The 12,595-nt window shown below is 39.0% G+C and overlaps 1 protein-coding gene across 4 annotated transcripts in view; it reads left to right on the forward strand.

Moving 5' to 3' along the window:
• Positions 1-8,966, forward strand: part of PPM1A (protein phosphatase, Mg2+/Mn2+ dependent 1A) — a 35,466-nt gene extending 26,500 nt beyond the window's left edge. For 3 of the 4 annotated variants that reach the window (XM_048308493.1, XM_048308492.1, XM_048308490.1), the window contains one exon: positions 989-1,077. In XM_048308493.1, coding sequence (XP_048164450.1) covers positions 989-1,036 — 48 coding nt within the window. In that variant the 3' untranslated portion in view covers positions 1,037-1,077. Of the gene's footprint in view, positions 1-988 lie in introns of all 4 variants that reach the window. The other variant, XM_048308494.1, reaches the window with a different exon arrangement.
• The last annotated feature ends 3,629 nt before the right edge of the window (positions 8,967-12,595 follow it).

A 12,595-nucleotide genomic window follows, 5' to 3' on the forward strand; every position in this document is an offset into this window, starting at 1 on the left:
GGAAGCACCAGGATGTGCTGTTGTAAAAGCCCATCCTGGACCTTAATTGCTTAGAGAAAGGGAGCAGGTAATGCTGAAACCACTAAAGGTGGTGCACAGAGCAGTTTGCTCTGATTCCTGTGCTGCTGATTTAGCTGTTGCTTCAGCTGCAGAGCCATGGCCTCACTTGCTTGTGGTTAACCTGTGAGCCTGCCTGATGAGGCTAGTAGAGAAAGCTGAATATAGAGCAGCCTAAGCAAAGGAAAAGGAAACAGGCCTGACATGAAGGCAAATGGATTAAAAAACCACTTGGTAAAATTAAATACAGGTTAAACCAGGAATTGGTTGAATATTTTTCAGGCTTGTGGTAGTTATACAAAATCTGCTGTTGCCTGTGGGCCTAAATGGGATGAATTTTAGGGACACTCAGATATTGGATAGGTTGTAATGCAGAGTAGTGTGGCCATACAATTAGGATTTGGAGCACAGCATGTCTCTACTTTCAATATTTGTAATATACATTTTTTTTCCCCCTTGTGGTTTTATCACCATCCAAAATTACGACTTCCTTCAGTTCCCTAAACTACGCTTCTGTAACCTTAAATTTAAAGTGTTAAAATAGCTCTGAGTTATAACAGGGTGTCAGTTGATGTCTGTATCTTCCCATGCAGCGAGGGAGGGCTGAGAACACAAAAAATTATAATGGTGATAACACATGGCATGAGCACATCCTGCTCTTTTCTCGCACCTGTGAGCTGAGTATATCCATTTTGTATTGCTTCTAACTACTCAAGGAAATAGCTAGAAAGGCTCTGGAAATGCTTTTCAGTAACATTTCTAGGATATTATTTTTCAGGATTGATAAAACTCTTGGTCGTATTTTGAAATTTCTTGGTTCTAATGTTTCATTAATTAAGAGTATGTGGGGTTTAGATACTTCTTAAAAGCTGTGTCTGAAAGGGGAGAGAAAACAGACTCCTGAAATGATTTAAGTCTTTACCCTTTTCAGTCTGGATTATCCAGAAACTGCTGCAAGGATGGGCACTCCAGACTTTAAAGGGTTCCTTCTTTTTTCTTTAAGGATTCTGCCTCAACTGATGATATGTGGTAAAACTGCTCATCTAGCTGTGGAGTTCACGTTTCATCCTGCAAATGAAAGTGCAGCCCAACCTCAGTGACCCTTCTTAACATCCATCCTCAACCTTAATTAAAGAAGGGAATATGATGTGTTGGTGAGAATGACTACAGCAGTACGACATCTAGCCCAGGAACTGATCTTTTTTGTAAAACAGACTTCTGTAAACGTGATTTCAAACCATAAATTCATGTTGTAAATCAGACTCCAGCAATTTATGTTGTATGATTTTGTTTTTGTAAAGTGCAATTGTCTTTGTACAAAATGCTCATATTTAATTATGAAACTGCTTTAAATCACTATAAAGGTTAGAAGAAATGTTTTGGCTTGTGTGATGCAACAATATATATCCCTTTTAAAATCATGTTGTGGTTTTGGATTGCAAGGAGCAGCAGCCTAGCCAGCTAGGTCCTCAAGAGGTGCACAAAACTGTTAAAGACAACTTTTTGGTTTATATGAAAGCTGAACTCGTGGGCAACCTACCAGAAATTACAGTGTGTGAATTTTGCTTGGCAATGGAAAAATAACTTAGGAGTAGTGCACATTCTTCAACAAACGTATATCATTTTCTTGGATGCACTCCTACTCTCACATTGAGTTGAAGGGATTTGTGATTTTGAGTTCAGTGGGAGTTAAATCATGCCCTATTAATAGTATCCTGTTCATACATGTACCAATCTTGGGATAAGAATGCCTTGGTTCTTTGCACCTCTTTTTTCATTAACCCTTACCTGAAACTACTAATCACTGAGCACGAAGGCAACTTTCTACATAAAGTAGGAGTCTGCAGCATTTTTACAATCCTGATTGGCTGGGTCTGCTGCTGTTCCAAGAAAAATACTCTGAATTCCATTTTATCAATAAAGCTTGATTTAACAAACAAGACATTTACCCATACATGTGTAATTCCTTTTTTCCTGCCTTTTAAAATGTCAGTGCCATTGTAAATGATATTTTACTTGTGGAAGAATATTTTTATTAATTGGTAGCCCATTTTTAAAATGGGAAGGATTTTGATTATTGCCCAAGATATAGCCATATGCTAGAGGATGATGTGGGATTAATCCGTTACCCTATTTTTTACAAGTGTGGGTTTTTTCAGGCTTTTTGGTGTTGTTTGGTTTTTTTTTTCCCCTTCCCTACTGAAGATGTGCATTGGTTTGAATTTGCCTACTGTTTGATAAAAATACATTTGTCAAAGCCTGACAATCTTTAACATTTTATGGTGTGTGTTTTTAATTGACCCACTTACTTAGAACGAGAGACTAGTGGTTAAACAGTACTTGTGATTTGAGGTATAGCATGTTGACAATATTTAACTGTTCGTTGTTTAAAATTCTAATTTAAAATTTTATAAGGTAATAAACTAATTTGATTTAAGCTTAGCTTTCTCCCATTGAGCATACGAAAATTAAGTTTTCAAGTCAGTCGTGTTTGCAAAACTGCTGTTTTGTGCACCTTGTATTGTCTTTTTGGTTGAGAATATTGTATTTAATATGTAGTTTACTCATTTAGTAGGCAGATTCCCCAAAAGGAAAATCAGTAAAACAAGTAGATTGTAACATTTACTGCAGTTAAACAGAATCAGAACTTGGTGTATAATTACTTTTTGATAGGAAAATGTAGTACAATGCATTTTGCTATATTTGTCTTTCCCTAACTTTGACATATACATATTTGTATATATAGCCTTAAAACTAATGCAGAGTTAGGGAACACTGAACAGTGAAAAAGTAACTTATAGTGTCTTGGAACTAAGTATAGTATATACCAGCAAACTTTTCTTTTATCCCTCTTGTCTATGTGGGGTGCTTAAACGTAACTTCATTGTATTCAGTTTGTAATCTGTTCAAGCATGAATGAAGAAAACATAAGCACTATTTGTATTTATAAATTTATAGCAATTTTTGCTTAAAGAACCAGTTCCTTACCTACCTATGAATAAATGCTTAAAATGTCTAATTTTGTTGTAGAGTGCAAAACTATAATGCTGTTAAGTTATAGCTTCACAGGCACCTAATTAACGAGCATATTTAATAATACATGGCATATTAGTGCGAAAAGCTAAACTTAATTTAGGACTAGGCAGATAAAGTTCTGTCCTTTTTTTCATAGATACTAAAGTTTAGTTTTGGAAACTGCAAAACTTTGAACTGGACTGTGGAACCTTTGAGTTTTAAACTTTAAAAATCGGAAGCAAAACTGTGGTGTGAAAAGCCATACTTCAAACCATAATCACTTAAACTGTCTCAGTGACAAAGGAGATTTTTGAAGCCTCTTCTGACGAGGTCTCCTGAAGGTTAGAAAGAAAATAATTCTGCTGTTGCTACAGGCGATGTGAGTAGGTTTGAGGGTAGTCGCAGAAAGCCCGTTTCAGGCCTTTCTCTCTCCCGCCTACGTTCAGCGTTTTGATGAGCTCAGAGCACTGAATTATGATGTATGCATAAACACTGCCATTTTAGATACAGATTTTGATTACAGAATAAATGAGTTAAGTATATAAAGCATCCTAGAAAAGAGGCAAGCTGTACTTTTTTCACTGCTCTGAAAAGAAAAAGGCACTTTTGCACCTTTGTGCATCTCCTTCTTGCACCAGAAACTTTTTTTTTTAAATGCTAAAAACATTAGCACCTCAGGGGCAAGGCAGCAATTTTTATTTTGAAGTATTGTGTGCTATTTATTTCCCACTTGGAAAAAGATTCCTGTGTGACAAAAATGAAAATTGTGTGATGTTAACAGATGTATTTTTAAATACATGTTCAAATAGGATGGTCCTGATTTGCTTGTTTTTAAAAGGAAATGACATTTGTAAAGCTACTTTGCTTTGTATGCCATGCAACTTTGTTTTCCTTCTACATTTAACAGCTTCACTGGCTACAGTTTCTGTGAGTTTTGTTATAGTCAGATTAAATGTTTCGCTGATCGTTCTGGGAGAATACCTGTAACTGCTTTATAGACAGCTGTTCCAAATAATCCTCGCTAATTCAGCATTGAAATATGTTCAAGACAGAGGCTTCTAAAATGTGCTTTAAACCAGTGTTGGATGAACTCAATGCAGTGACATCAAGTAGGATCCTAGGTTTGCAAGGCTTCGTAAATCCATTGTATCTATAGAGTCCCCGGTACTCGCGCTGGGGCAGAAACAGAGCCAGAGCCTTTCAGCTGGGCTTGCCCTCAGCTGGCCCAGGAGCAGCACTACCACAACGTTGAGGCACGGCCATCATTCAGTGAAACTTTGAGCTGGAGTCAGAATTGGAGAGAGGAATTTCATCTGCTTGTCATTAAACTGCTCTGAACTGCGGCAGCCGTAGGTTGTGTCAGCAAGGTGCCTTGGTGAATACTGAGCAGCAGATGAGTCATGGTAGTGCTTACCTTGAGAGTTCCTGCAGGTGCCAAAGCTAATCTTTTCAACATTTACTTGTAACAAACTGACTTCAATGTCCATTACATTATTTATTGCAAAGCTGGTGCTGTCACTATGTAGGTTAATGTCTGAGCCATTTTGCTCAGTTCAAGAGTTGGAAGCTTAAGGTGATTTAACAAAATTAGGGATCAGTTTTCACTTCAGTTGGTTCCCTGGTAAGAATCCCACTTTAATTTTATACACTGGGATAGGATAGACTTCCTATTGCATTCCATTTTTAGTAGTTTATGAACAACGTATATGGTTTCATGATCAACTTATGCCAAGACAAAACCATTGCTCCAAGTTTGCCCCTACTGCCTTTTTTTGTGCCAGTGCTTGTCCTTATGTGAGTGTGCAGTTAGGAGAAAGAAAAAACCTGTCCTCTTCAAGTGGGTAAATTGATAATCCAGCTGTGGGGTGCTGGTGCTAGGGAAAGATGGAGAGTGGGGAGACAGGACTGAGAGCAAAGGAATGGTTGCCCCACCCCTCCTGCTGCAGTTTGGGAAACCACACCCAGATAAATGATGGCCTGTGAAGGGAGCTTCGAAGCCTCTGCAGATCTTTCCCCACTCTGTACTTAAGACAAATATTTTGCTTTGATAAACATTCTTTTTCTTTAAACTGGAATCATCAAACTTTGGTCTCAATATCTTGTGTGTGAGTTCCATGCTGACAACCTTCCTCTATGTTTGCATTCTCTAGAGGTTTGTAGCTCTGTCCTGTGGGAGAGGCAGCACAGCTGCCACAATTAGGTTAATGATACGGTTGTTACAGTTTACCTTAGTTCAATGTACATCAGGATTTCATCATGCCAAGATGTTCACCTTCACCTCTACCTGCACCTTCTTGAACTGCTTTTGTGCACAAATGACTTGGTGTGTTTCAATTCCTTTATATTTAAACTTGGCTGTGTCTGAAAGGGGGTAATCTTTAGGAAAGCAGTGCTCTTTTCCTCATCCTTTGGCAAATACAGTGTTTGATACAAACCTGATGTACCTTGCACAGGTTCAGAAACAGGAAAACTGTAGAACTACACAGCTGTACCTGATGTTCTTGTGTAGAACATGAATTGTTACTTGGTGCCAGGCTTCACCAGATGTGAAAATAGTGTCTCCTAGGTAATGAGTGTGGCTCCTTGTTACTACCTGTGTCCGAGGTGATCATACCTGAGCCTTTAAAGACCAGTTCAGGGTGCAAACTGGAGAGGTTTTTTAACCCTTTAAGTGGTGAAAAGAGGCTCCAGATAAGAATTTCCAGCATGCTGTAGCACATAAAATGAATGTGATTCCTGCTATAAGCTGTAAAAAAGGAGCAGAATTTAGAAGTACCACTCTGTGACTAAATAATTTTGACTAACCTGTCTGAAATACTGATCAGAGAATCCAGTCTTCTGTGAGCTTTTTCTGTGGAGTGCTTGCACAGTCTGCAGTTCTCTGCAGACTCAGGTGTGCACATCTGAAGCACTCTGTGGCCTTATTTTGCCTGATAACATTGCTTTGTAAATGAGGTAGCAGCCACCTGGGCCGTGGCACATGTTCACAGGAGGTCAGGAAGCTGTAGGAAAACTTGAAGCTTCTCTTTAGTATCATGGACCACTAAATGCATTCAAGTAGAAAAAAAATAGACATGTTGAAAGTTGAGTTTACATTGTCTCCCACTGACAATTTGTTTCCAGAAAAATGACAAGTATTTCTACCATTTACTTAATATGTGAAAATAATATCTGGAGCTTTAATCTCCTGATTGTGTCAGAGTTGCTGACCTGTAGTTACTTAGGCTTTGTGCATATTCCTCATTTTCTCTGTGTTTTTGTTTGATGTTCCTTTTGAGTAGCAGTAAAACAGATCCTTTTTTTGCCCATCTCTTGTACACATTCTTCTAAAGTCTTTGCTTCCAGGCTAAGGGAACAGGAATGATAACAATGTCTTAGGAAAGTGTTTTGGGAGAGGCTTGTTTTAAATGCAATGGCCACAAAACCCCCTAACTTTTGCTCCCCAAAAGTTGGGAAAGTGGGCTTAACTTTAAAAATGCCTTTTATAGAATTAAGAAAATCTTAAAGTGTCAAAACTTGAGTAGAAGTGGGATGACAGGTCAGATTTCTACAGTAGTTTATGCATAGACAGATTATTAAACATAACTTCAACTGATTCCTGCCCAGATGGTTTTTAAAATATCACTAGGCACCTGCCTTCTTCTTTTTTCTTTTTATTCCCAAAATGGGAAGAATAAAACCAATGGTCCTTACTACTGTGTTAGCAGCTGTTTATCTGAAGGGTGGGTGCTGTGTCAGGCAGTACCATTTTCTTTTAGGAGCACGACATCTGCACTGCTCAGCTTGCTCAATAACATTGAGGCAAAGCTGAAATTCCTTTTTGCTTCCTTGAAGTGTTGGCTCTGAAGAGCTTGGTGGGAGTGTGGGGTTTTTACAGGTGGACAGGACTCCCCATGTGTATTGTGAGGAGGCCTCTGGAGTTGAAGGAGCTGCCATTGTTATTTATTTTGAGAAATATCTTTAAGAAAAATGAGAAAACACACTGGCAGGTCCTAAAACATTCAATACTTTTATTCTACTGATGCCTGTAGACTAAGGTCCAGAGTTTCATTTCTGCTGTGTTACTGAATTCCAGCCAGTCTGAGCAGTGCCAATACTGGGTAGCCAATTATATTTTCACTGTTGGGATTTCAGGTTGGATCACAGTATTTTTGTTCACACTACAGGGGAAAATTAGAGTCAGATAGGCTTGAGAAAATCAGGCACAAACTTAACTTTACATCCTGCTGACAGTGATGGAGCTTTTGCTCACAACATACAAATTTTGCACGTGTTGCTGGAGCCTTAACTGTCCCACTTCTCTTGGAATGAAAAACAAATGTAATCTTTAGTCAGTTTAGGTTTTGAAAAAGCTTTTCAAAGCCAAAGGGAAGATGGTTGTAATGTTAAAGCAAAATGTTTGATTAATCTGAGATAATTTTTTAATTCTTAAAGTGGCTAAGAATTTTTTTGCTTTTAAAACCTCAGAAGAGCAGTTTAAGAGGTTTGATCTTTGATGCAGTGCTTTTAGCTGTAAATTACTTAAATCCAAGATGACATACTCAGGATGGAAAAACAATGAGACCCTGAAAATGTAGGAATAAATGTCCTGAATTTACACAGAATTATATCCATGTCCAGCAATGGACTCCTGAAAGGTTATAACTGGGTGGTCTTAAAGGCTCTTCCAACCCAGATCATTCTATGGACCATCCTATGAAAGGATCTTTGACAGTATTTATAGGGGAACTTTTTATTCTTGCTGAGTGATGCCAGACTGAGAAGTCTGCTGCAATTTGGAAATCTGCCTCTTAAATTGGAAACTGGGCATTGCACACCAGAGTCCCCAGTGCTGGGGTGCTGTTACCCCACATTCCACAGGTTAACACCCTGCAGCCCGTGGGCATTGAGGTTGGGGTTTTCCCAGCCTGTTCTTGCTGATGACCTTGGGCACCAAGAGTTAAATTGTATTTATTAACGGGATCTAACTCTTTGGTGCCAGGAATCCAGTCTTTGGTGTAAGTGCTGAATTATGCAAATGTTCTTGGCAAATGGTGCTGGGTATTTCACTGCTTGGAAAACTCAATTACTCGTGACCAAGAGTTGATAGGAGACAAAAGCCGAGGTTCTCCCAGCCAGGGAATGCTGGATATCTGAAAAGTGGGAGGTTTGACTTCCAGGACTGGCTATTTTATAAATCTTTATAAGCAGAGATTTTGGGTTCTAGCATCTGTCTTGTTACTAAGACCACGTACAAACATGCTGAATTAGAGAGTTTACACCTGTCTTCTCACAGAATTGACTCCACACCGTACCATAAGAGTCTCGTTTGTAGTGACATGCTGTGCCTGTCTTTTTAGAAAATTCATGACCTCTTTATATCTATTTTGTGGAAAGTGTAACTTTTTTCATTGATGACCTGTATAAAATGTGTGTTATGAATGGAGAGATTTAAGCTTGAAAAGCATGTTTGCAGATTACACAGCTTCATTATGGAATTTATAAATTTAACAGAGTAATATACAAGAGCATAACTATTTTCCTTAAGTAGAATGTATAACAATATATAATAAATTATTCTCCACGTAGTTCACCCACTATTTACAGTTTTACACAATTCAAACTGTGTGTTTACAGAAAGTTCAATAAATGTATATTTTGTACTATGTACAGATTCCTGGTCCCAAAGAAAATGTGTGAAATTAACTTTCTAACTTAACTTTTGAGATTGTACTTTTTTTTTTTCCTTTTTCTTTTTTTTTCTTCTTTTTGTTTTTTTTTTTTGTTTGGAATCAGTTGAACAAACTGCGTTACGCCTGTCGATGGTGGAGGCTTGCATTGGAGTAAATGGGAATTGGAAATATTTCTAATCTACAAAAGTGATTCCACTAAATAAAACAGGCAATTACATCGTGTGTGTGTATTTGAGTGCGATTCTACACAAACCATCCACACATCTCTTTTATTGTCCCTGATTTTACAAACTTTCCAGGCCCCCTTCCATTTTCTGGCTCAAAGGAGTTAGATTAAAATGAAATACTGATGGCTTATCGTGATTACTTTTAGTTACAATTATAAAACTCCCCCCTTTTTGCTGTTTTTCCCTTTCATGTTGAAATTCCAAGATAAAGCTGCATGTGCTTGGCTCCAGCCCCAGCATTCCCCAGAGGCTGCCTGGTCTGGGGCTTTCAAGAGAACTAGGGATGGATTAGGATGCCCAACTTCTGGAATACCACATCACACAGGAGCAAAATACATTTGTATCTTTTGCCCTGATTCAGATGCAGTACTGTAAAATAAAAGCTAGGCCTTTGTAATGTAATATCTAAGAATTAAGGGATGCTAATGGCTAAAATAAATATGGTTTTAGCCTTTATGATTTGAAGCAAAAACAAGCCTGTATGTAACCAGCTCGCATTTGTCATCCGTGGAAATCTTTCTAGACAGAGCTGGAAGGATTCTGACATGGACTAAATAAATTAAACCTGGGGAGGGGGCAGGAGGGGATTCTGCTGTCACCTGAGACCTGGAGCAAACTTGTCTTTTAAAAGAACTTAAAAGATTCAGCTCCATCCCTTTAAGGATTAGAACTCAGAACCACTGAATTGTCTAGCAAAATAAAAGAATATTATCTGTGGATTTGAAAAATGGAATTGCTATTATAAGATTGACTATTAGCCTTGGTTCACATTAATGGAGCAGACATGGGAGACAAAGTGTATCCCTTTGTCCTCCAGCTCAGACTGTTTTATCCCATCCTACTGGAAATATGCATTTCAGTGTATTTTTCCTCAAAGCAAAAGAATAATATACCTCTGAATAGCACTGTTGGTTTATTTAAATGGGTTTTTTTTAATCCTGACATGTAATAATGAATTTGAATGCCATCAGAGCTGTATAGATAGAAATATTAAGCCAGCTGCAGATGTTGGTTGTGGCTGAATTTCATGAGGCTGCATTTATGTGAGCTAATTTAAGAGAGGCAGAACCCTGAAGCCTGGTTAAATCAATTAACTCATTTCAGTTTTAGTTTTTGGCAGTTTTTAAGAATATAGGAGATTATTCTAGTAAGTTCTGAAGGAGCAGAGGTAAATTTGGCAAAAAATAGAAGATTTTACTTTTACTGAAAGTTTGACTCGATCTCAGAGGTCTTTTCCAACCTTCATGATTCTGTGATAGAAATAACTAAGACAATTATCCCTGCAAGTACACATACACAGGAGAGGCTCTGGGACTTGGGTGAACGTGGTGCTTGGCTCTCATTTGTGAGCTTGCAGGGCTGGAAGTTCACCAATATAATGAGAATTCCTATATTGATTAAGTTAATTTGTACATACCAATTTTAGCGCAAACTTCCCAGTGTTTTTACTGAAAGTGGGAGAGCTTAAAACTATCTGCAGCTTTCAAAGGTCCTACTTAGCCACAGCCGTGGGAGCGATTTATTCTCTTTTCCCAATTAGCAGCCTTTTCTGGGGTACATGCTCTACTTGAAGAAAATGCTTGCTAGAAGTTTTTAATCCTATTAAACAGGACTGAAAACTTTGTGACCTACAACTTAGACTTGCCTAGAATTAAGGGTTTGCTGAACAGACATTTGGAACAGGGAGTTTATTTGTACAGTAGAGCAGATATGAAGTTAATACATTTAGTTCTGTGTTTTCTTGTCTTTACCTCTGCTCCTTAGCAGTAGAAGTGTTTGTGACACTGCCCAGTGTCCTGCTGATTCTCTTTAGGAATTGTCATCTTGCTGAAGCTGCATCATGGCTCTTCCCTCTTACTCTGAACAGAACATCAGAGTTTGTGCTGGCTCATGAGCACCAAGTGTAACTTGGTGAGAACACTCACCTTTCTCTGAAATTTGAATCCTCTCCCATACACTGTAAGAAGGTAAAAAAATAGTTCAGGGTGTATTACAAGTAATAAAACATTTTTTAAAAAGGCTTTCAAGGAAACAAAATTTTCTGATCTGGTTTTAAAATAACCTGTGAAGTCTCTGGGCCAAGAGGAATAGGATATTTGGACAAGCCTGTCCTCCAAGTCTTTTAAGCTGGTTTTTTTTTTTCCCCCCTGCATTTCCTGCTTATCCAAATTACCTTTTCCAAAATGCCAGAAGCCTTTTGAAGTATTCTTTTAGAAGAGTAATTTATTCTTCTGATGATCACCCCTGTCAGGGGTACAGTAGGAGTCTGTTACCTGAAGAATGTGAAGTGAGACCATCAACTTAAATCAGTCTTAATCCTGAGAATGTTTTACTCCATGTTGTAAGTATCTGGAAGTGTGCACTTCAGAGTGGTTTTGGATCTTTGTATTTGCTGTTGTTACTAAGTTTGTTTTATTTGGGGGATTTTAATGCTCACCTACAGCTGTCTTAGCAGAATGAATACAACTGGAATAGGAAGGCAAGTGCAGTCACCCCCAGCTGGTTGTTGTTAACTCCCAGTAAAGAACTGGAGACTTGTCAGATGTCAAGAATCAGTTTCAGGGAGAAAAAAATACCAAAGCAGAAGGCTGATTTGGAAGGCTTTTAGTGATTATAATATCAATTAAATGTGCAGCATGAATTAAAATAATGTAAATATTTAATTGCAGAAATGTATTAACTTAATGCTTCTACAGTCACAGGAATTTCAGTATGAAAACTTTATTGTTCCGTAAGGAAACATTGATAGGTGCCAGCCTGATGGGCTGAACCTTGCGCTGTTTCAGATGTTAAGCTGAGGGTCTCAGTTTGCCTGCACCCAAAAACCTCAGCATGGGCATGAGTTCAGTTCCAGAATAACCCTGCCCCAGGCCACAGCCCAACTTTTGTTGTCTAATAGCTAATACAGAGCTTTCATATGAACACTTGATAAGGGGCTGTACTCACCTTATCACCTGGTTTTTTGATAGACTGTAGCCTTTAGCCTGATTTTTATATTCCCTTTACCGAGGGATCAGTTGGGTCTTGTCCTGCGGGTGCCTCTTGCTGTGCGTGCAGTGAAGCACATTCCTTCTGCCACCTCTCCCGTGCACCTGATCCCTTTGACTTTTCTCCCTTGTCCATCTCTTTTTGGCCTGAAGCTGCCAGACTATTCAGTAAAAGTCTGAAAATCCCCTCAGTGTTGGGAATTGTGTTCCCTCTTCTCTGCATTTTCTAAGTTTCCTCATACTAGGAATAGTATCATTCTACATGGCTGCACCCTCCCTCAGGTAGCTGTGGAGAGTGATAAGGTTCCCCCCTGAGCCTACTTTTCTCCAGGCTGAACCCTCTCCCAGGGCTTGGGGCACTGCTAAAAAGCCAAACTCTTCCTCCAGGCAGGTAACCCACGCCGTGGTGTGAGCACCTTGTCTCAGCCCATCTGGCTGTGTGTAGATGCCACTTCCAGTGTCCATTTCCACTGGGTGGATCCCGTGCTGGCAGAGCGCGGCACCATGTGCTGAACATCCAGTCCCAGCTGAAGCCAGGCAGCTCCTTGCGTGCTCAGGAGTAAGCCCCTTCAGATGTTTGTGTGGCACAGAGCTCACAATTCATTTCCTCTGCTGCTGCTGCTGCTATGGGGTTTTT

This window comes from Corvus hawaiiensis, chromosome 6, assembly GCF_020740725.1.
Source record: "Corvus hawaiiensis isolate bCorHaw1 chromosome 6, bCorHaw1.pri.cur, whole genome shotgun sequence".
Taxonomy (NCBI): Eukaryota; Metazoa; Chordata; class Aves; order Passeriformes; family Corvidae; genus Corvus; species Corvus hawaiiensis.